The sequence below is a fragment of the Phycodurus eques genome, chromosome 12 (assembly GCF_024500275.1).
Source record: "Phycodurus eques isolate BA_2022a chromosome 12, UOR_Pequ_1.1, whole genome shotgun sequence".
Classification (NCBI taxonomy): Eukaryota; Metazoa; Chordata; class Actinopteri; order Syngnathiformes; family Syngnathidae; genus Phycodurus; species Phycodurus eques.
Window position 1 is genome coordinate 13593155 of NC_084536.1, and position 23481 is coordinate 13616635.

At 41.7% G+C, this 23481-nt stretch overlaps 1 protein-coding gene and 1 long non-coding RNA gene across 4 annotated transcripts; one reads left to right on the plus strand and one right to left on the minus strand.

Moving 5' to 3' along the window:
• Positions 1-36: 36 nt before the first annotated feature.
• LOC133411037 (uncharacterized) lies at positions 37-14325 on the minus strand. Its single transcript, XR_009769608.1, has 3 exons — positions 14241-14325; positions 13930-14090; positions 37-122 (listed from the first exon to the last, which is right to left on the minus strand). It is a non-coding gene; the product is annotated as an uncharacterized LOC133411037 (long non-coding RNA).
• htr2aa (5-hydroxytryptamine (serotonin) receptor 2A, genome duplicate a) lies at positions 4323-18003 on the plus strand. Of its 3 annotated transcripts, XM_061692846.1 has the most exons (4): positions 4448-4504; positions 4851-5314; positions 13883-14083; positions 15743-18003. In XM_061692846.1, the coding sequence occupies exons 2-4, from the start codon at positions 4909-4911 to the stop codon at positions 16543-16545; spliced, it is 1410 nt and encodes a 469-aa protein (XP_061548830.1). In that variant the 5' UTR covers positions 4448-4504; positions 4851-4908; the 3' UTR covers positions 16546-18003. The 3 variants fall into 3 exon arrangements, with proteins under 3 accessions (XP_061548828.1, XP_061548831.1, XP_061548830.1); XM_061692844.1 differs by having other exon boundaries at positions 4323-5314; XM_061692847.1 differs by lacking the exon at positions 4851-5314 and having other exon boundaries at positions 4358-4504.
• The last annotated feature ends 5478 nt before the right edge of the window (positions 18004-23481 follow it).

The window sequence follows — 23481 nt, forward strand, 5'->3', positions numbered from 1 at the left end:
GATGCAGGTCTCCAGGAACCCTCTGGAGACAGTCTTGGAGGTGGGGCTCGATGGTGTACACCTAGTAGCGGGCTGGTAGCCGGGCCTGGACAATGTTGCTCCCCCTTCCAATGGACCACCACCTGATATATATATATATATATATATATATATATATATATATATGATATATATATATATATATATATATCATATATATATATATATATGAGAGAGAGAGAGAGAGAGAGAGAGAGAGAGACTCATTGCTCAGGGTGTCCATACAGTCAATTGGCAATGTGCGAGGGTGTGTCGGGAACTCTTATTTCTATGCGATGGTCTGGTTCAATCGGGTTTGAGTGCACTGCGCAGAGAGAGACAAGTCAAAGACCAAGTAAAAAAATTAATTAATAAATACATAAATAAATCAAGATAATCCAATTTCAGAACCAACCAAAAAATAAAAGTCAAGTGTCATATCAATAACCACAGGGTATGGTTAAAAAACCACATGCGTGCAATGAACCACATGCTGCTTCGCCATGTCTAGGATCAATACATGACAATGTAATCACATTTAGGAGCCTCGTCTAGTATGGTTTCTTTACTTTTGTTTTGTTATTTGTAGGTGTGACAGGTCAGCAGGCATGATGCTAGTGTCACTGTTTCCATGGTAACTAATGCAGAGAGCGACACACACACACACACACACACTGATGAGTCACCTGAGGTGCTTGATTGACAGATGGTATTTGGAGGAAGTCGGAGGGGGAGGGCAAAAGGACATAAATACGCAGGACAGGATCAGACCTTACGTAACCTCTGCAACACAACTTTAAACTCACAGACAGACACGTACACACAAACACGCACAGACCGATAAGGATCAATAATATAAATCAACTCAAGCGACCTTTTGTAGAAACGTCATTTGTCCTTTTCGCATCAAAAACCAAGCAAGAATCAAGTTACAAAACAGGTCAAAAATCCAGTAAGGAAAAAAGTTAAGAACAAATGTAAGAAACACAAAAAGAACCATGGGCAGAATTTCTAGGCGCATCCGAGGCGTAGAGAGGGTCTGGTTTGGTGGCCTCAGTTCTGCATCTCTGCTTTTTTTGCAGATGATGTGGTTCTGTTGGCTTCATCAAGCTGTAATCTCCGACTCTCACTGGAGCGGTTCGCAGCCGAATTTGAAGCAGTTGGGATGATTATCAGCACCCCGGAAGAGCTAAGTGGCTGGGGAGAGGGAAGCAAAAAGCAAAAAACTAAAATATATTTTATCCTTCTTCTTCTTTTCCTCTCGGCTTGTCCCGTTAGGGGTCACCACAGCGCGTCATCCTTTTCCATGTAATATATATATTTATCCTTATACTTGATTATTCCGATAGAATTGTCAGTTGAATAATGAACTAATAATCGCAGCACTACTGGATGCAAATTCTTATTTGTCTGTTTAATGTCACTTCAGAAATAAAGTGAGAAAAAGTAAGTCATAGCATAGCATTTTCATAGACCTACTCGCAATTGGTTTTGAAGGTGCAAAAATGTTGATCACCCCATAGTTTTGTTGTCAACAATGGTCCAATTAAAATGTTCTTTTTCTTTCTCGGGGTGATTTGGAGTGTGTTGTTTACACGCAGAGATCAAGTAGTGGTCCATTCTTCATCCTCTTCTTCTCCGTGGTGTTTATCGCTGCTGCTGTTGGCTTCCTCGTTAGTGGATATCTACGTGATGCATCTATTGGCTGCTGGCAGACTTCATCCTGCCTTATCACGCTGGTCCTTCTTGCTGCTAACCTCCGCCGGGGCACAGGCAGGTCAGCCGTGGGCTCGTCTGGCCAAACACCGTAATCCCCACGCGCAATCCACATCATATATATATATATATATATATATATATAGACGGGTACGGGAAGTATTCAGAACCCCTTAAAATTTTCAGTCTTTGTTATATTGCAGCCATTTCCTCAAATCCATCCATCCATCCATTTTCTGAGGCGCTTCTCCTCACTAGAGTCGCGGGCGTGCTGGAGCCTATCCCAGCTATCATCGGGCAGGAGGCGGGGTACACCCTGAACTGGTTGCCAGCCAATCGCAGGGCACATACAAACAAACATTCACATGCACATCTACGGGCTGTATATATACTGTGTGTATATATATATATATATATATATTGTATGTATGTATGTATGTATGTATGTATGTATGTATGTATAGATAGATAGATAGATAGATAGATAGATAGATAGATAGATAGATAGATAGATAGATAGATAGATAGATAGATAGATAGATAGATAGATAGATAGATAGATAGATTTTTTTTTTCCTTTGCAGAAGAAGCTTCACGGTTTGCTTGACAAACTCCGGCAGTTCGAGCGTGTTGGTATGCTTTTTTTTATTGCTGCTTTTAATTTATTGTATTGAAGTAAGTTTCCACCAATTCTTGGAACACTTCATCACGTGTCCTAAAAACCTATATTTAATTGAATACACTACAAAGACAAGATATTTAATGTTTAAACTGATAAACTTTATTGTTTTTAGCAAATAATCATCCTACAGGTGAACAGGCTAATTGGGAACAGGTGGGTGCCGTGATTGGGTATAAAAGGAGCTTCCCTGAATTGCTCAGTCATTCACAAGCAAAGATGGGGCGAGGTTCACCTCTTTGTGAACAAGTGCGTGAGAAAATAGTCAAACAGTTTAAGGACAATGTTCCTCAACGTACAATTGCAAGGAATTTAGGGATTTCATCATCTACGGTCCATAATATCATCAAAAGGTTCAGAGAATCTGGAGAAATCACTGCATGTAAGCGGCAAGGCCGAAACCCAACATTGAATGCCTGTGACCTTCGATACCTCAGGCGGCACTGCATCAAAAACCGACATCAATGTGTAAAGGATATCACCACATGGGCTCAGGAACACTTCAGAAAAACAATGTCAGTAAATACAGTTCGGTGCTACATCTGTAAGTACAACTTGAAACTCTACTATGCAAAGCAAAAGCCATTTATCAACAACACCCAGAAACGCCGCCGGCTTCTCTGGGCCAGAGTTCATCTAAGATGGACTAATGAAAAGTGGAAAAGTGTTCTGTGGTCTGACGAGTCCACATTCCAAATTGTTTTTGGAAATTGTGGACGTCGTGTCCTCCAGGCCAAAGAGGAAAAGAACCATCCGGAGACTGTTATGGATGCAAAGTTCAAAAGCCAGCATCTGTGATGGAATGGGGTTGTGTAAGTGCCACTGGCATGGGTAACTTACACATCTGTGAAGGCACCATTAATGCTGAAAAGTACATACAGGTTTTGGAGGAACACATGCTGCCATCCAAGCAACGTCTTTTTCATGGACGCCCCTGCTTATTTCAGCAAGACAATGCCAAACCCCATTCCGCACGTGTTACAACAGTGTAGCTTCGTAGTAAAAGAGTGCGGGTACTAGACTGGCCTGCCTGCAGTCCAGACCTGTCTCCCATTGAAAATGTGTGGCGCATGAAGCGTAGAATACGACAACGGAGACCCCATACTCAGAAATTCAAGTGGAGCAAAACTGTCTTCCACTCTCCAGTAGAATGGCGGGACAACACATTGACTTTCATTTATTCAACTTTGAAGTGGACCCTAACCTTAACCTCTAAAACATAAACCTAACCACTATTACTGAATCCCTAGATTGTAAACCTAATCCCAAATGGCTAAACCTAATGCTGAACCCAAACCCAAAACCTAACCCCGAACCCTAAAATTATACCTTAAATATAAATCCCTAACACAAAAGCCTAACCCCTAAACACGAACCCTAAAGGGGGCAGGAGCGGGCGGCTTATGCATTTCAAATAATTGTGGGAATGTGGGAAAATGATTTGATGCAAGAGTAAATTGAGTTAACGAATTTGGTCACGAAACAAATTAAATTTGTCATTCAAGGTACCACTGTACTTGGTTTATTGACACAGGCACATCATCTCCGGATTTTTCATAAACACAACAAAAGTACACTTTTGAACTGACACTTGTGGGGGTCAACTGCGACTCTCGAGAAAATAAAATGTCTTCATCATCAGACTTCCATGGTAGGCATCAGAAATCTTGGTAATGTTAACTTAATGGACTAAATGTAAAAAGAGATCCCTCAGGACTCCACAAAAGTGGCTTACATCTTGAGCCTGAGGATTTTCCCAGAACAGACACAAAGCCAGGAGACAACGTAAACGTTCATTCATGCAACCGGAGCGAGCGCTGGCTCTGTGACGCTGACTAAAAGAGAGCGAGGGAGCAAGGGATGGAGGGAGGGGACAAGAGGCGGGGGAGCTCCCAGTTGAGAGCGCAAAGAGCGAAGGCGAGTGACAGCGTGAAGGAGACGACCAGCAGAAATATATTCCAGCTCTCTTAATTCCCTTCAGACTCCCCCCACATCCCCTAAGAAACCTGCAGGAGGTCCTCAGTGGAGAAGCTTATGAAGGAATATTTGGTGTTTTCGTCAATCACGTATGTCAAAGTCTCCGAGCTTCAGGTGAGTGTCAAGACCGCAAGGACACACGTGTAGGTAGGAAGGTAGGCAAAACCCTGCCTTGTGTCGGCTATTTCTCCAGAAGTTTATCGGAAACTCTGGATTACGACTCCTAATTCAAATCTCCCACCTTGAGGGAAGCGAACCCTGCCAGTGTGTCCTCAAATGGATCCTACTAGCAAGGATGAAGACAGGGAATAATCACTGAGTTGTTCAGTGGTCGCATCACAATGCCTTTATCCGGGTTGCGCCTGTTCATCTATTTAACATCCTTAGGAGATTAGATTTTTTTTGGATTTTTTTTAAAAATGGGATGGTGGCATTCACCGAGTGCTGACTGGGCTTTCAGAGAGCCAAACACTGCAACGTTCGACCCGTTTCCCAGACCCTGAGGGGCCGGTAAAACCATGAACCTGCGGGGTGGCAGCAATGTGTCGGAGCTCATCTCTCAAACCCTGGTTGTCGGAACCCCCCCAGAGGTCCTGGAACCCAACTTGTGGCCCTCGCATGGGTTCCGACCGGGCCCTGCTAACACCAGCCATGCCAAGTGTTCTTACGTCGGGAACAGCTCCAACGAGGACAGGGGTGGCTGGTTCTGCCAGGATGTGGCGAAGGCGAGCAAGAACTGGGCGGCGCTGCTGATCCTGGCAGTGATCGGCGTCACCGTGATGGGCAACATCCTGGTCATTCTGGCTGTCTCCTTAGAGAAGAAACTCCAGAATGCAACCAACTACTTCTTGATGTCTCTGGCCGTGGCAGACATGCTCCTGGGCATGTTGGTCATGCCGGTCTCCATGGTGACTATCCTCTACGGTAAGCAGCCAGGGCTTTTGTCGTTTAGGTGCACTGCCCGCTGCTGACTCAATTTATAAACAAAGTACAATTGGGGCAGCATAGTGGTAGAGTGGTTACAATGTCTGCCTCACAGTTCTGAGGTTATGGGTTGGGATCTGGGCTATGGCTTTTCTATGTGGAGTTTGCGTGTTCTCCATGTATTTGTGTGGGTTTTCTTCAGGGACTTCCTTTCACATTCCAAAAACATGCATGTTAGCTACATTGACAGTTGGAAAATGGGGTAACAAACTCATTTTCATTGCTCCATCATAGTTATGCTTTCCTATTTACAGTTCAATTCAAGTATTTCTTGATTTTTGTTTTTTTGGTAACCCAGCCTCCATTATTCGCTGGAAATTCCATTCGCTGTTTTTAAGATCAGGCCAACGCCATGTCTAATTAAAAAATATTGCATTGGCACCATCTTGTGGCATCTTGGAGCTAAGAAACTCTGTTGAAGTAACAGAAGGAGCTTCATTTAGTCAGGTGATAGCCTTGTCTTGTGCTTTCCTGCTTTTCTTGTGGCATCTATATGCAATAACAAACCTTTTTGGGTGGGTGTCAATTACTCACGGATTATCGCAATCTGTAGGGCTCAGGTCCCTACCCCCAATGAATATTCGGATTTCACTGCATATCATTTTAACAACAGATTTAATTTGAAATCGGGCATCATGGCAAATAGTGACAACCAAATATAAATAAGATTGCTGGATTTATATCAACACATTAACTGGTAGCCATTTTCAAAGTAGAGTTCCCTGTATTGCCTGCCGTTTTAGAGCATTTTGACTTGTCTTTAAAGACCCGCTGAATATTTTAATCTGTGATCCCTTATTACTGTGGAGTAATAAGGGACTGCCTGGTAAAAAGGGACAATTTTTCAGAAATTATTTAAATTGCATTTTTATTATCTGCTTTGCAACAAAAAGTACTGTAAACTGAGGCAGATGTTGTTCATTTCATCATTTTACCAGTTCCAGTAATTAGAAAAATGCAATAAAAAAAAAAATTCTGAAATTGTTTCCCTTATAACCAGGCAGTCCCTTATTACCCCAGATAGTGTAGATTCTCTTTTTTTTTTTTCACCAGAAACAACTTCGTTTGTAGCATTTTCTGTTCTTTAGTAATCAGCGGTAAAACGTGAGTTGGTTTTGCCCCAAACACCAGTTTTTGACGAAAAAGTGGAGAAATTTTGCTTTTTGTGAAAAGAAACAATATTTAATATATCTAATATTTGTTGCTTTTTACACTTCAAACTGTATAGCCTATATAGACTATAAACTAGATATTTTTTTGGTTAAGCAAATTTGATTTGCATTCAGTGTAGAAAATGGATGGATGGATAGATGGAGAGAGAGAGAGAAAGAAAGAGAGCGAGCGAGCGAGAGAGAGAGAGAGAGAGAGAGAGAGAACAAGATGTGGGGGGACTAGATTTATCCCCCGAACCTCAAGTCTGACAGAATTACAATATCTGCGTCAGGTTCAGGGTTTGCATCTGGGCTCTGGCCTTGCTGTGTAGTTTTCATCTTCTAACTGGATGGATGTATAGATGCAGAAAGATGAAAGAGGAGCCACATGGCAGCAGCATTTCTTTTTTTTTTTTAACCCCAAAAGTCATCTTTTTTTCCTTCCTGATTGTTTTGTCTAGTCTGGGACTCGTTTTAAAAAACAAAAGATGTTTTAATAACGTGGGCTTAATAAAATTCAGGTTCATGAAGACACCAAGCAGGAGGTTTATGTCTCCAGGCTTTCCCTGAGTGTAATTCATCCACAAAGACCTTGACATCTTTGTCCATATTGCACGACCGCGTGGCTTTTGAATCTACGATTGACGAGTTTATGGTGAAAGGCGGACTAAACCCTGAACTGGTCGCCAGTCGGTCGCAGGGCACATATAGACACAGACGATTCTCACTCAAACCGTCACTGAGCGGGAACTGAACCCACGCTGCCCGCACCAAAGTTAGGCAAGTGCACCACTACACCATCAGTGACTGATTTAGCGATCCATCTGTGGTAATGTTGGCAAGGTAGTTTGTGTCTCTTGATGACACTCGACAGGCTGTCATACAAGTCCTCTCCTCACGTTTTTCCCTTCAGGGATTCCATGGCCAAAAACTCCTCCGTTATTTCGAAATTGTCATTAAACCCTCTCATAACAATTAAAAATTGAGCGGTATCTTTTGTGTCATTACTTTCGTCCAGTACCACAGAATACAATGTAAATGACTCTGCTTTTTTGTTTAGGTTGTTAGCTAAGTCTTCGTTAATTAGCTCAACACGGCGAGTCACTGTCCTGTGTGATAAGATGATGTTTTCAAATTTGTTCTTGTTCTCAGGACACAAGATACTTGCTGTCTCTACCATGCATTCTTTCAGAAACTCCGCTTGAGAAAGAGGCTTGCTTGTCTTTGCTAGTTTGAATGCCAGAAAAAAACTAGCCATGGTGACTGAATGTTGGATGGCAGTTTGTTAGATAAAGGTGATTTGCTGAGCCTGCAAGCTTGATTTTAACCGCTGAGCTATAGCCATTAGTTCCTGCGTTGACTGGTTGTTAGCATAATCAGCATGCTTGGTAGAAAAGTGATGGCTGATGTTCTATACCTCTAAAACCGCAATGGTTTTCTTAACAAATAAGACATACAGGCTTTGACCGGACTTCAGTGGAAAAAGTATTTAGTCGTTCATTCTATATTAAACACTCGGCAATCACCGTCGACTTTTCTTTGGCCCACTCATGGTTGAAGAAGGGTTCAGAGCAGTAGCAGAGTAAAAACAGAACAGCCAAAGTCAAGTCAATGTATCACTGTGCCTACTGCGCTACCTGGTGGAACCACTGGGCATTACAGCACAACCTGTTGGAACCACTGGGCATTACAGAACAAGGTCAAATGAATTTAGTCATGATTTTGATATGGTTTGGGCGATTCTGTACCAATCTTTGGCGGGCCAGATTGAAATGACCAACAGGCTGGATGTGACCCACGGGCCGTAGTTTGCCCACCCCTGCCATAGATTCTGTCTTATCTAGTTGAGTACTATTGCAAACAAGAATTGCTCAAATGCTAACATTGCTATGGTAACAATGTAGTGAGCTAGCAACCTGAGTATAGAAAGCGCTAAGGTGGCTCAAATGATAACATACTAACGGTTGCTATGCTAACAAACAGCGAGATAGCAACCTGAATAGGTATACCGCTGAGGTAGCTAAAATTCTAAGATCCTAACAGTTGCTATAGCAACATAAAAATATAAATATATACATAAATAGAAACTCTTTTTTTGAGAAATTGCTAAAACAGATTAAATGCTAACATGCTAACCATTGCTATGCTTAAAAATAGAAGAAAACCCTGGTAGGTGAAACGGCAAGGGCCGATCCATAAAGATTTGACCTAATGTAGTCTGCCCAGCTACTGCCCAGACAGCGAACATACATCGCACTGATGTTGGTCCGTCATAAACAAATTCCATCGCAACGATGTTTTAGGGAGTGCGTCTGCTCGTTGGCAACATGTCGCAGAGACGTCGACATTAATTTGAAAATTACCACCACATGATGTCTGAACTGAGGGTTGTTCTGCTCCATTCACTCTGCTGATCGGCTCAGTGCTGCATTCACTTGCCCAATGTGGAAATCCTACTACTGTACAAACATCAACCCACAGAACACCATGTGGATATTTTAAAGGAGTCTCGCATTTGAACGTACCCAGCTCAGTACGTACGTTCGCGTACATCTTTGTCGCAAACTTCACTTTTTCATCTCCAGGCACATTATAGATTATGAATACAGTTAAGTATTGACGTAAAACACCATATCTGATGATTTATATACTATTTTTATCACTGGGGGCGGCACGGCAGCGCGACACACTTAAAACCCGTAAATGTATTTCCAGTGTGAGGGAACGCTTTTATGCATTTTGATTAGCTGTAAGCTGTGAAATTGCGACTCCGTGCGCCGGCGATTAAAATTTTGAATGGCGACAAAACCAGTGGCAGAACGATCGGCCACACATGAAAACAGCTGTCAAACCCCACACACTGCACGATAGTTCAATCAGTTCGGCCATGTCGCCATGTGTGGCAGCCTTAAAACCAATGTCGACGCGACATATGCTTTCTGACTTTGTCTTGCTGTGTTATAAGCATCTTTTTGTGTTTATTGCTCAAACACACGCATGCACAGAGCACAGGAGCAGAGTAAATCACTTAGGAGAAAAGAAAAAGCAGAAGCCTAGCGTAGTGATTAGTCTCTCTAAGGAGATGACAAACAAGTCATTAGACAAACTAACAACAAACACACACACGGCGCAATTAGCTCGTCTTTGCGAGTCGCTCGGCGGCTCGCTGAGCACAAACCAGCTTTTCAATTCATGTACCAAACAGACCACATCAAAGGAGACATGCTGTTTTTGGAGTTCCCAGGTGTCTTATTAACATCTCTGTGGCATGTGCTCATCAAAGTACCCCAAGCATAAAAAATGAAAGAGTTTTTGGGAATAATTTATTGTAAATTTTCAAATAAATGTCATTCATTAAAAAAGTCAATAAAGGTTTTTCAAAAATGTTTTACATTTCGAAAAAATATGATATTTTCAAGAAAAAAGTCAGATATTTTCAGTAAAAATTGTTTTCTATTTCCCTCTAAAAAGTTTGATATTTTCATTAAAAATGTTGTGTATTTTGAGAAAAATTTGTGTATCTAAAAATATATATACCGTATACAAAATATGGCAAAAACGTATAGGCTAAATATTTTTTTAAATAGTGTCGCACTGAAAAAAAGTTGTATATTCTCAAAACATTTGTGTATATTTCTGAACATTTTCGTACATTTTAGAAAAAAAGTAATATTATCAAGAAAAAAAAGTTGTATATTGTTGCGAAAAAATAGTAATGTATTTGTGAAAAAGGTTGGATATTTTTGAAAGAAGTTGGATATTTTTATAAACTGGATATATATATACTCCATATACCGGAGTACCCGGAGAAAACCCACGCAGGCACGGGGAGAACATGCAAACTCCACACAGGCGGGGCCGGGGATTGAATATGTGTGTGTGTGTGTTATGTGGGGAACACACGTACACAACTCCGTGCGCTGAAGTTTTAACGGTGTCACCTCAGTCGAGGGAGCTTTTTAGCTCCAGCCCTTACCTCGCTAGCTCATTAGCTCGCAGGCTATCGATTGTAATAAACAGTTAACTTTCCCTAAAGTTTCCCAACTAGTGTGCATCTACAGAGCAAACACCATTCTGCTAGCGACTTGCTTTGTTGAGAGCGGCGTGGCGGGTGTTTCCACAACAATGAAAATGTCTCAAATTCCAAAAGAATTCCATCTCCATTGTATGGAACGATAACCTGCCATACTCTGACTCTCATTGGCTAGCACCAACACGGGATTCGTACTTTTGATTCGCTGTGTGTGGAAGCTCTTCACCAGCACACACGTGTGTCGAGTCCTCCGTTGAACCCCAGCGACTGCCGAACCCAGGTTGAGAAGCACTGCTCTATAATATAATTTTATCAGACTCACATAGTCTCAAGTGTATGATTAATGATTTATGCAATAAAAAAAATAAATTAAATAAACCATTTCAGCAAGTTGTATGTTTTCTAAATAGTCGTATATTCCCCCCCCCAAAAAAGGTTTATATTTGCAAATAAAAATTATATATTTTAGAAAAAAATGTTGCAGAGATTTTGGTCACGTCACCATATAGCACCATTGCGTCCGACTGACACAATATCTGCAACATGCACACACATCTCTTTTGGGACCGCCGTTTTTTACGAGCTGGTGGTTTCCGTGGGTTTTGGCTGAATTTCAGTCATTCGGTGTTTCTTTTGTGCTGGCACTGACTAATGTGGGAAATAAACGACCGGCGCAGGAAATAAAGCTTCACTGCTCCGGCAGGGAACCAACGACGGCCCATGATTGTGTTCATCAGCAAATTGGAAGAAATCATTTTACGTAGGTTTGTGTTAATTTTGTGTGTCTAACATCATCCCGCTTAATGAAGCCAACAAATCAGACATGCAAACAATAAAAGAGCAGAGCACCTCAGGGAGGAAATTCCAAATTTTGTGTTACCTATCTCTCTACTGGTTCAAACTTCAATTTAGTTTTTTTTCCCCAAAACGGCCACTTATAGTCCAAATGTCAGACTTCCTGTGTCTTTACGAGCAGGACTTCTTGAGACTTTTTGGTGGGTCCGCTCACGTGCCCACCAAATGACATGTCACTTCGACAATCTCGTTTATGGGGGTGAATTTTCAAATAATTTGAAAGACCCCTGGAAATGGCCAAAATGACCATAAAATTGGTAAATCAAATGAAAATGTCAGACTTCCTGTGTCTTTTCAGTCATTGCTTCTTGAGACTTTTTTCTGGATCTACTCATGCTTGACACATCTATTAAATTTCATGCTGTTAAGTGCAACTGGGCTGGGGCAGAATTTGCAAAACATTTGAAGGACCCCTGGAAATGGCCAAATTGGGCTTACACTGGCCACTTTAAACCAAAATGACAGACTTCCTGTGCATTTTCTTTCATGGCGACTTGAGACATTTTTGAGTGAGTCTACACATGATTGACATGTCCTCCAAATTTCATGTTGCAAAGTAGAACTGTCTTTGAGGGATTCAGTTTCCCAAAATTCTGTCGGCCGTTTAGAGGCTGGGAAATATCTCAAATTGGTGATTTATTTGGGCCCAGAATATAAAGGGAAGCAATTTCATGGTGGCCTTCGCACCGCAGGTTGAGTTTGGCCACGGGAGAGGAACACTAACGTTTGAGTGGTCATAGTAAGAAGCTTTGTGACAGGAGGTTTGCTCTCAGCATGAAAGCCAAAGCAGCTGAGAAGCTTCACTTGAAAGTATGTCATGCTATGGAGTGTTTAGGGCTCCTTAATTATGCTTAAGGAGTGGCAAGGACAAGCGGAGGGTTGCTCACTTAAGAAGAAAATATGTCATTTGTTCAATTCACATGCCGCCAACATTCCGCCAAAAACACTCAGCTTGATGGCGACACTAACGAAGGTCACGCGGGTTGTTTCCGCCCTAACGAGTCCTAGCTAATGAGACAGCGGACGCATCCAATATGTTATGTGTCATTAATTGTTCATAAACACCTCCCACGGCTGCTCGTTAAAGCTCTGGTGCTACTTAGGGCCCTCTTCAAATTTCATCATTCTTAGGCCATAAGCAACATCTCACACAGTTTGCAGCTGTGGCGAAAACGTATCTTTAGATAGTCCCAGGCATGAAGTCCAAAAAAAAAAAAAAAATCAGTCAGTGCAAGCTTCACTTCACTTTGCTAGATGTGTTAATCATGAGTCGACCCACAAAAAAAAAATAATAATAATAATCTCAAAAAGCCATGCTGTATAACATACATGAAGATTGTTTTTTGGTTTGAAGAGGCCATTTTGCTCTTCTGCTGTCAATTGTTTGTTGTTGTTTTTGATTGGCTGTCAGTCAGCAAGCTTGTTAGCCTTTTAGCAATTCTCATTTGAAAAAGTACCAAACAATAGGGCATAATGTAAAATTCTAATAGCTATGCCTTGGTGATTTTTATACACAGATTGCTATGTGTTAGCATGTTAGCCTTTGAGCAATTCACAATTGAAATAGTACCTGTCCCAGACAATGTCACAATTTCAAATCCTTATGGATTTGCCTTAATTGGAACTTTTTGGGCGGCACAGTGGACGACTGGTTAGCACATCTGCCTCACAGTTCTGGTGACCAGTTCGGGGTTTTCCCCGCCTCCCGCCCGAAGATAGCTGGGATAGGCTCCAGCATGCCCGCGACCAGCGTGAGGATAAGCGGAAAAAGAAAATGGATGGATGGAACTTTTTGTACGCTGGATGCTATGTGTTAACCTAGCAACTGTTAGGATTTGATCTATTCTCATTTGAAATCAAACCCAACCCTAGTTATACTCCTCTTCCGCCACATCACGACACACAAATATGTCTTTTAGCCGATTACTTGATTATTCGATAGAATTGTCAGTAGGACACTCGATTATTAATTATAGCACTACTAGATGCAAATTCTCATTTGTGACAGGTCTGTTTAATGTCACTTCAGAAACAAAGTGAGAAAAAGTAAGTCATAGCATTTTGGATAATTTTTCATAGAATAACTGAAAACATACTATCGATCGGTTTTGAAAGGGTACAAACAAAAATACAATGTATTAATTACATCTATAAATATTATATGTATTAAAATACATTATTACTTTGTTGTTAAAATGACTCGAAAGGATTCGAAACTTAAAGTGTAATACTTATGACTTGACTCGGGACTTGCCTATCTTGACTTTGGGACTTGATGGTAAAGACTTGAGACTTGTGACTTGCAAAGCAATGACTTGGTCCCACCTCTGGACTATAGGGTATGATTTCAAATCCTTATCTGGCTTTGTGCTTTTTGTACTCTGGTACATATGTGTTAGCATAGCAAAAAGTAAACATGTTAGCACTCGAGGATGTAACAGTGTTCCGTAATCCCTCCCGCTCGTTCAGATTACGGATGGCCTCTGCCGTCAGAGCTGTGTCCTGTGTGGATCTACCTGGACGTGCTCTTCTCGACGGCATCCATCATGCATCTGTGTGCCATCTCGCTGGACCGCTACATCGCCATCCGGAACCCCATCCACCACAGCCGCTTCAACTCGCGCACCAAGGCCCGCATCAAGATCATGGCCGTGTGGACCATTTCGGCGGGCAAGGGCTAACACACACAGTCGTAGCATGTTAGCATTTTAGAAACTCTCATTTGAAATAAATGAGCGTTCTTAAGGCTCATCCTTAACACTTAGGTTGCTATCTTGCTATATGTTAGCACAGGAACTGTTAGAACAACAGGCACACACACACACACCTATACTTAGCATGTTAGCGTTTCAGCAATTCCCGTTTGTAATAGTACCACATTACAGGACAACAAAGACGTATGGTTGTGTGTATATACAGCGTGTGTGTGTGTGTGTGTGTGTGTGCGTGCGTGTGTGTGAGTGCATGCAGGTTGCAGTTGTGTCTCTTGGTCTGCTTCCAGCTACAATATGAGCCAGTGTAACAATCCCTCTGGAGACTACCGGGCCATCTGTCTGCCGCCATGCACGCACGCACACACACACACACACACACACACACTCCTAAATACACGCACGCACACACCCCTAAATACATACACATACACACACTCATACAGATGGTATGGCTTGACAGCATAAGCATCACTTGCCATGTGTGCTGAATCTGCATCTGTTATGACACAGATGGTTTTCATTTCCCCGTGGTTCCGTGTTACAAATATTTAATAGGCTTTGGTCATTTTTAATCAATGTTATGAGACCACGGCCGGATTGTGTCATCATCAGCAACAATTTGTTGTGCTAAAAAAAAAAAAAAACAACAAAGAATGAAGCCTCATCTGCGAGTAGGTAAAAGATAGCATCGGCTACGTCAGACGCTTGCTTTGTTGCGTAAGCGCTACCGTCAGCGCGAATGTCGTTACTGTTCACACTTGTGTGTGCACCCTTTGTACCTAACTTAACTTTTTTCCCCCCACACAAAGATACAGGAAATTTGGAGTTTAAGAGTAGTAACAAAAGAGTTGGCTTTTGGCATACAACCCAGCAAAGCGGAATGTTATTTCACGCAGAATCACAAATCCTGTGTGATAACGATAGCATCTGGTGTGATGTATAAAATAGTAGCGAGAATTGCTTTCGACACAACGATCAAAATTGCCAACAATGCCCTAACGTAAAATTTCGGCTTTTCCTTTTACACAGAACCCAGCAAAAGTGAGCTATGATTTCACACAGTCCCGAATCATGTGTGACGACATTAGCGACAATTGCTTTCGAGGCGGAAGTAGTAAGTGTAGAGTGTTAAACTTTACACCCATGTCCCATTATTCCGGCAGCCATAAAATATCAGGGGTTTGCTTTTCACACAGAACTCAGCAAAGCGAGATATGATTTCACACAGCAACACCGAATACCAAATCCTGCGTGAGATCGTTGGCGTCTGGTCTGGTGAGACATATAAAATATCAGTGACAATGGCTTTCGACACAAGCATTCTAGCCGTCAGATTTTAATCTTCGTCTATTAACTGTAAAAATGATCCCCAACTTTGGACATTCTCTTTTATGCACTCTTTCCTCCTGGCTCACACTTATTGCTACGCAAGTCTGCAGTGTGGAAAAATGATCACCGCAAAATCCCGCGATATAAAATTAGTTGTGGCAAGGGACGGCTATATAACTTACTGCATGCAGTATGTAATGGATTTTCACCTATTGCGGGTGTGTTTAGAACATATCCCCCGTGATAAATGTAGGTTGACTGTACATGTTTCATTTCCTGTGCACAGGTATCTCCATGCCCATCCCGGTGATGGGACTGCGTGACCGGTCCAAGGTGTTCAAGGACGGCAGCTGCCTGCTGACCGACGACAGCTTCGTGCTCGCCGGCTCCTTCGTGGCCTTCTTCGTGCCGCTCACCATCATGGTGGTCACCTACTTCCTGACCATCCGGGCCCTCCAGAACGAGGCCACCCTGTGCTTGGACCAGCTGGTCCCGCGGCCTAAGTGGGGCGCTGCCTTCACGCTCAGCTTCTTCCCGCAGGCCTCGCTGTCTTCCGAGAAACTGGTGAGGCGGGAAGCGGGCGGCTGCCGAGGGAGCGGGAGCGGAGGTCCGGTGGGTTCTTTCTTTGGGGGGCGCACCATGCAGTCCATTAGTAACGAGCAGAAGGCATCCAAGGTCCTGGGAGTGGTCTTCTTCCTCTTTGTGGTCATGTGGTGCCCCTTCTTCATCACCAACGTGCTGGTGGCGGTGTGCGATGCGCCGGCCTGCGACGCCGCCCTCATGGGGGGCCTGCTCAACGTGTTCGTGTGGGTGGGCTACCTGTCGTCCGCCGTCAATCCGCTTGTGTACACGCTGTTCAACAAGACATACCGCGCCGCCTTTCTGCGCTACCTGCGCTGCCGCTACGCGCCGCCCTCCAAGAAGCCCCTCCAGCTCATCCTGGTCAACACCATCCCCCCAATGGCATACCCCTCCATCGAGGGAATACACAATGTATCCCCGCTCCCCGATTTCTCCGTTGACTGTCGGGAAAAAGAGCCCCAAGAACTGGACAGAACGATGGGAGACAAAGACGAAAGCTGCGTGTGAGCAGCGAGTTAACGGTCCTCTATGCACACTAAGCACAGCCCGAACTTGATTAGCATTAGCTAAAGCAAAAACTTCCCATCTAAGTCGGATTTATTCTAATTCTCACTGTTGCATTGAAACACCAAGCACAGCCCTAACATTAATTAGCCTAACCTAATAAGCATTCAAATTAGCTTAACATTAGCTTTAGCATTAGTGTATCTGTATTAGGTAATCCGTAAACATTATCCCCTTTGACATTGTCCATTTAAATTAGCTTTTGTCATAACCTATTGTGTACAAACACCAAGCATAGCCCGAATATGATTATCATTTGCTTAGCATTAGCATTGATCTGGAAATCCCTTTCAATCTGCCAACTAAAACGGCTTTTTTCCTGGATTCTAATTGTCACAAACAAACACGAAGCACAGACCAAACATGATTAGCAATAAAAATAGCTCAGCATTATATTACATAGCAAGGTACTGTAGCCTGACTACAAAAAGCATAAAAAGGTATCATTTTCAAATCGTACTTCTTAACACGCTAACAGTTGCTATTCTCACATATAGTAACAATCCATGATTTTTTTTCGATATGATGTCAGATTTATTCATACTTGTGTGTACCAAAAATGGGGAAATTCTGTCAAAAATGGCAATTGTGGCAAAAATGGGAGTTGTGATAAAAAAAATAAAAAAAATACTGCTGCCCAAAAACAGGAATTGCGCAATAAATGGGAGCTTTGTCAAAAACTGGTATTTTAAAAAAAAAAAAAAAAAAAAAAAAAAAAAAGGATCATGTTGAAATGGGAATCGTGTCAAAATACTGATTGGGCTAAAAAAATAAATAAATAAAACATTTCTTTTGACAAAAATGGGAATTGTGCTTACTAATTGGAATTTGACATGAACACGACTTTAAAAAAAATTACATTTTGTTAGAAAAATGCAAATTGTGCAAAAAATGGCAATTGTGTCAAAAGTGCCAAATGTGCCATAAGTGTGAATTGTGCCAGAGTCGTTAAATGTGTCAAAAATGCGGATTACGTCAAAAACCGGCCATGTTGGCAACTGAAAGGATTTCTGTTAGACCAGAAAAAAGTGTAACAATGGTGGTCCTTGCATGGATGTGTGAAGTGGGGACACAAGTGAGGATCTGATGTCTGATGTCATGTTTATATGCACATATGTACAAATTATGATGTATAATAAGTGTCCAGTATGTAAAGCTATATTTTATATTCTGGGCAGAGCTGTGTAAATAAACTCAAGAGTTAGTTTTTCAAATCAGTGAGATGATGGGGATAACAAGCGCAACGTGCTGTCAGCGTCAGTGTGAACCACTCACGCGGAACATTCCAGAATCACAAAGAAACTGCGGGATTATTTTCAGTGGGATGATGAAAAAAAGGTGCGTGGAAGATGAAAGGAGCTCAGAGTCCAATCATCTTTCTTTTTGTCAAATGCCAATAAAGATGGGATTCTCATTTTCTTTTTTCCTCACATTTCTTCCCTTTGACATGAGTATGGCATTAATTTATTCATCTGATAGCCCTAATGCTGGTTGAAACCCTACTTTGAAATCCCAAACACTGGTTTCAACACTAAGGCTTAAAATGCTAATTTAAAACCCCAACCTTGGTTTCAAACCCTAACTGTGGCTTGAAACCTTACTATGAAACCCTAACCCTCGATTGAAACACTAATCAAGTCTTGAAACCCTAATTAGAAGTATAATTTCAAACCCTATCCTAGATTTGAAACCCTAATTTTAAACCCCAATCGTGGATTGAAACACAAACCATGTCTTGAAACCCAAATTAGAACTACAACCTTAAATCCTTAAAGCCCTACTTTTAAAGCCCAACCATTGTTTAAATCCCCAATCCTAGTTTAAATCATAATTTGAAACCCCACTTTTAAACCCTAACCCTGTCTGAAACTATAATTTGAGACACTAACCCTGGATTGAAACCTAATTAGAACCATAATTTGAAACTTCAACCTTGGCTCAAAACCATAATTATAAATCTAATTTAAAACCCTAACCCTGATTTTAAACCCCTAATCCTGTCTAGTCATTGTTTGAAACCCTAACCCTGGTTTGAAACCTCACTATGAAACCCAAAAACAGGTTTGAAGCCCTACTCTTAAACCCTAACCATTATTTGAAACCCTAAACCTGGTTTGAAACATTAATTTAAAACTCCAAACTGTAACCGTGGCATGAAAACCCACATTTGGAACCCTAACCGAGGCCTTTAACCCAAATTAGAACCCTAATTCTTGTTTGTAGATTAAATGATCGGGTCCTCAGAGCTAATTGTTTTATTAATTGCAGGAATTATTTTATGAATGAAACTATGTTGCATTAATTTAGCCAATTTTTCCTCTGGCAACCGGTTCAGGGTGAACCCCGCCTGCTGCCCGATGATTGCTGGGATGGGCTCCGGCACTCCCGGAATAATTATAAATAGCAAAATAACATGAGTGAAAACTGTTTTACCCATACATTGAAACGATTTTAAATAATTGTTTTAATTCATTACAGTTAAATTAGTTATAAATTAATGTTTAATAATGTGTATTATTTTGTTCTTAAAATAAACAATTGTACTTATTTTACTTTACTTCTACTACTTTTTTATTTTTTTTTATTTTTACTTAATCAACAAATAACCTGGCCCATCATTCTGTCTTCAAAACCCCTGGCAGCCCACCACCAATTTTTGGGGATTTTGTCTCGTAACGATCTGAGCGCGTGTCACCGTGTGAAATGCGTCACGGCTTCAACAATGTGTTTATCATCCTTCTTATGACGGATCGAGGTGTCCCATTATCCTCGGGGTTCATCTGAATAAAGCCAACGAGTAAAAGAAAAGCGAGCCGAGCGAGCTATTATTTCGGCCAATGCCGCCTTCCTGCTGTGTTATTCACACAGCTGCTCCACTCACACGATTGGTCCTCTTTTCAACGAGACGATAAACACGCCTGGGCCTGAACAGCGTTTGGGGGACGTGGTGAATTCGGGGTTAGCACGTCCGCCTCGTAGGGCAGACATTCTGGGTTCGCGTTTGTGTGTTCTCCCTGTGCTCTTGTGTTGGTTTTTCTCCCAGGAGTCCGGCTTCAAAGAATAAAACCAACATATTTTCCAACTGATGTTGTCCTTCCGCTGAGAAGAAACCAATGTGAATCGATGGTGGCCGGATGCTGTGAGGTTTGCTGGCACAATCTAGCGGTGGGGCACTGAAGCACAATAGTATCTCAAGTTTTTGTTCGTATCCCAAGACAAAATCATTGCTCCTGACGCAATAAAAATTAGGTCAAGGTACTTACATCTGAAGGCATCGCAGTTTTCTTGACTCTGGGGATTATTTTTATTGTTTGTTTATTTTTATAATACATTGTTATCATGAAAAAACTGCCGAGAGGAGTACTGATCGTTCCAATGAGCAAGGTCAAAGGAATGTTTTTTATGTTCAAATATATTCGGTAGTGCACAGAGATTGAGCATTTTTACACAGATTTAACATTTTTATGACACAAAATTATGCTATTCGCAGCAGTTTGACAAGTAGAGCAAAAACCTGTCAGCTATTAATTTAGTGAGTGACATTCTCGAAAAAGTCCCTGCAAGAGACGACAAATGAGACAATCCAGCGGGGAGAAAAGCGAGGAAAGGTCAATCCGCAAGAGGAGGAAGAGGAGGATGATGCTGAAGATGAAGGTAAGTGAGATTCATTGTGCCCAGCGGACGCCCACGGGGGATTCTGGGGTGGGAGTCTTAGTTGGACGATTGAGCGTCTCATTAAATAATATCGCCTTGCGATGGGAAAAGAAGACAAAGAAGGAAGAGAAGTTGAAAAAGGAGTCCAGCAGCAGTCAGTGGAGACATTCGAAGCGGAAAAGATTGCGGCGGTGTCCGAATACTTTTGTGTACATCACTTTTGAACTTTCCTGAGCCGACGTCGCACAATAGAAATCAACACAAGTATGAGAAATAATCCACAGCAGCAAAGAATTTTCATGTTCAGTCACATGTGGGCAAGCAAGCTTGTATAATTGATGCGATAGCGCCTTCCGCCAGTTATTCATGATAACTGCCATCTTGAATGATAGAAATTAACGCAATGCCTAGAAATAATCCCCAGTCATTAAAAAAAGACCACAGCACACTTTGCCACGTGTGCAATGGAAGTAGAAGTCGTACATTTATTACGACGGGGCCTCTCACCAGTTATCCTTGAACACAACCACTAGAAAAATTCCATCAAGTCATTAAAAAAGACCACATCACGCTCAGTAATGCGTGTGCGACCAATCTACGCGTCATGTATGTAAATAATGTGATCGCTGTGGAGGTAAACTAGATATGGAGCTTGAGGTTGGCCACTTTGCAAAATAAAGCGGAGCAGGTGAAAGTTTTCAACAGCCCCGGAAAAAAATAAAAAGGACTTGAAAGAAGCGCTACATCCAAGGCACCCACCAAGCTTGCAGTGGCCTTTTTTGTTTGTTTTTTATTGTGGATTAATTCTAGATGTTTATTTCTATTGCGCAAGGTGGGAGTAATCACAATTAATTGCTGAGAGAAAAACACCCATTAATCGTATGACAGGTCTACCGTCCAAGCACTGTGCATGCCGTGGATTATTTTTCATCAGTGTTTTTTTTCTGTTGTGCAAGGGAGCGGTTATCATCATCAACTGGCAAGGAAGGATCACATGACAGTAATTTTAGAATAGCGACACATTGTGCACAATAAGCATGCCGTAGATTATTATTTTTTTGACTATTGTTTTAATTTATATTGTGCAAAGTGGCCATTATCAGGAATAACTGTCAAGAGGAGTTTAGCTTGGATTTAGTCTGCACGTGTTCCCATGTAACCTGTAGACTTTTTTCTTTTTTTCTCCTCAATGGATTATTTCTAGTTGTTGTCGGCTCCTCATACTTCCTTTAATCGCTTGTCAACAATGAAGCACACAAATAATCAGATATCTTCTGCCGTTTGCCTGGAAGATGCTGAATCCGAATAGCAAATACAGTACATGTGTGTGTGCATTTGTGTGTGCGCGCGTGCGGGCAGGCCAGTGTGTTAATTCCCACGCCTCCTCACTAGTGTTCTGCGGGAAACCTCCCTGCGGCACCACATCAGTTGCTATCATCATCGTCTGGTGCTGAGGAGAGAGTGAGAATCCACTCATGGTAAAAAAAAAGAAAAAATAAAAAGAGAAAAGAAATACAAGCTGTCACCACTGTTGAACTATTTTTTTTTTTTTTTGCTTTAATCAAGGTTGATTTTAATTCGATCAAATCAAAATCTCATGCGTGAAAGCAATGTATGGATCACCTTGCACAACAGTAATGACACACAACCACTCACAATAATCCAGTCATAAAATTCCACAGTACATGCATAAAATTATTACGACACGTATTCCTCACCAGTTATTTATGATAACCACGAATTCCAACGACCATAAATAATCCAGTCAGGAAAATCCTAGTCATCCACTATTTGCTTTTTGTACACACAGTGGTGCCTTGAGATAAGAGTTTACTTTGTTCAGTGACCAGGCTCATGACGCAAAACACCAGTCTTCATCATCATCTTTCCCCAATGAAATGAATGGTTAGCTATTAATCCATTCCAGTCTTCACCCCCCAAAAACAAGGAAAATAAAGAAAAATTGAACTCGATAATATTGCACTTTTAAAAACATAATGACCCCATTAAATAAAATTAAATTAAAAACAAACACTTGTCACACAGCATCAATTAAATGCTGCTCCTTCGGGTGTGTCTGCCTTGGCCACCTGGGGCAGTATAAGGCAGAAGAACCGATAAACTCTTCATTGAGATGGTTCAACTCCTCAGATCATCAGTACAGCACTATTAGTTATTCACAGAGGATAAAACTATGACTTTGAGTACTGTTATATTGTCTGTCTACAGATGTTGCTGCACTGTTTGTGTTCAATTCGTTGCTTAAATGGGTATAGCACTGCAGCATAGATGCTATTTTGCGTTAGCATTAAGGTAGCAGACTGAAAGCCAAAATTATGTGGCAGCTTTAAATACACAAGATGCAATTCTATTTTGTGTTATGTTCGACAGTGAACTTCAACTGGGAGCTGCAATGAACAGCTTGAAGCCTTTTTTTTTTTTTTCTTTTTTAATTTCACTATTTTCCAAAATGGTTCTTATTGTGAAGTGAGCCGAAGTCCACTGCCACCATACAGCGCTCTTATGTTAAATCTAAGCTCACTAGCCAAAGCAAAAAAAAAACAAAAAACGGCCGAATGACGGCTTGTATCTCGAAAAACTCATGTGGTGTCACTCGCAAGGCACCACTGTATTTTGTTTTCAAATGTTTGTCAATTATAATATAGCACTAATTTTTTTACGTAGTTTAAAAATGCATCCAGATAAAAGCCCGCCCCGTCTGCATGTGTTTGAATGCAGGTTTGCACACTGGCAGAGAGAAAGATTGTCCAGCTGTGAAAGTCATCTTCTGGCCTGGCTCAGCGCCTGTTTGCTCCTTGCTGATAACTGGGGGTGGAACCCCCTCCTTTTTCCAGTTTTGGACTGATTTCGTTTGGCTGAGGAAGATTAGGACGACATAGAGAAGGAGGAAGAGGAGGACAAAGAGGAGAACAAGGAGAAAGAAGAGGAAACATGAGGAAGAGATGAAGAAGCAAACGAGGAGGACGAGGGGAAGGATGGAAAGAGGGCTATGAGGAAGACAAGGGAGGATGAGGAGGAGGAGGAAGAAGAAAAAGAAGAAGGTAAGAATGGAGGACTAGGGGGGCGAAGAGGAGTAAGACCAGAAAGAAGATGAGGGACAAAGGGGAAATTGGAGGAGGACGAAAAAAGGAAGGTGAGGAAGAGCAAGAGTAGGAATAAAAGAAGGAGGACAACAAGAAGAGGAGGAAAAGGGATGTGGTGGAT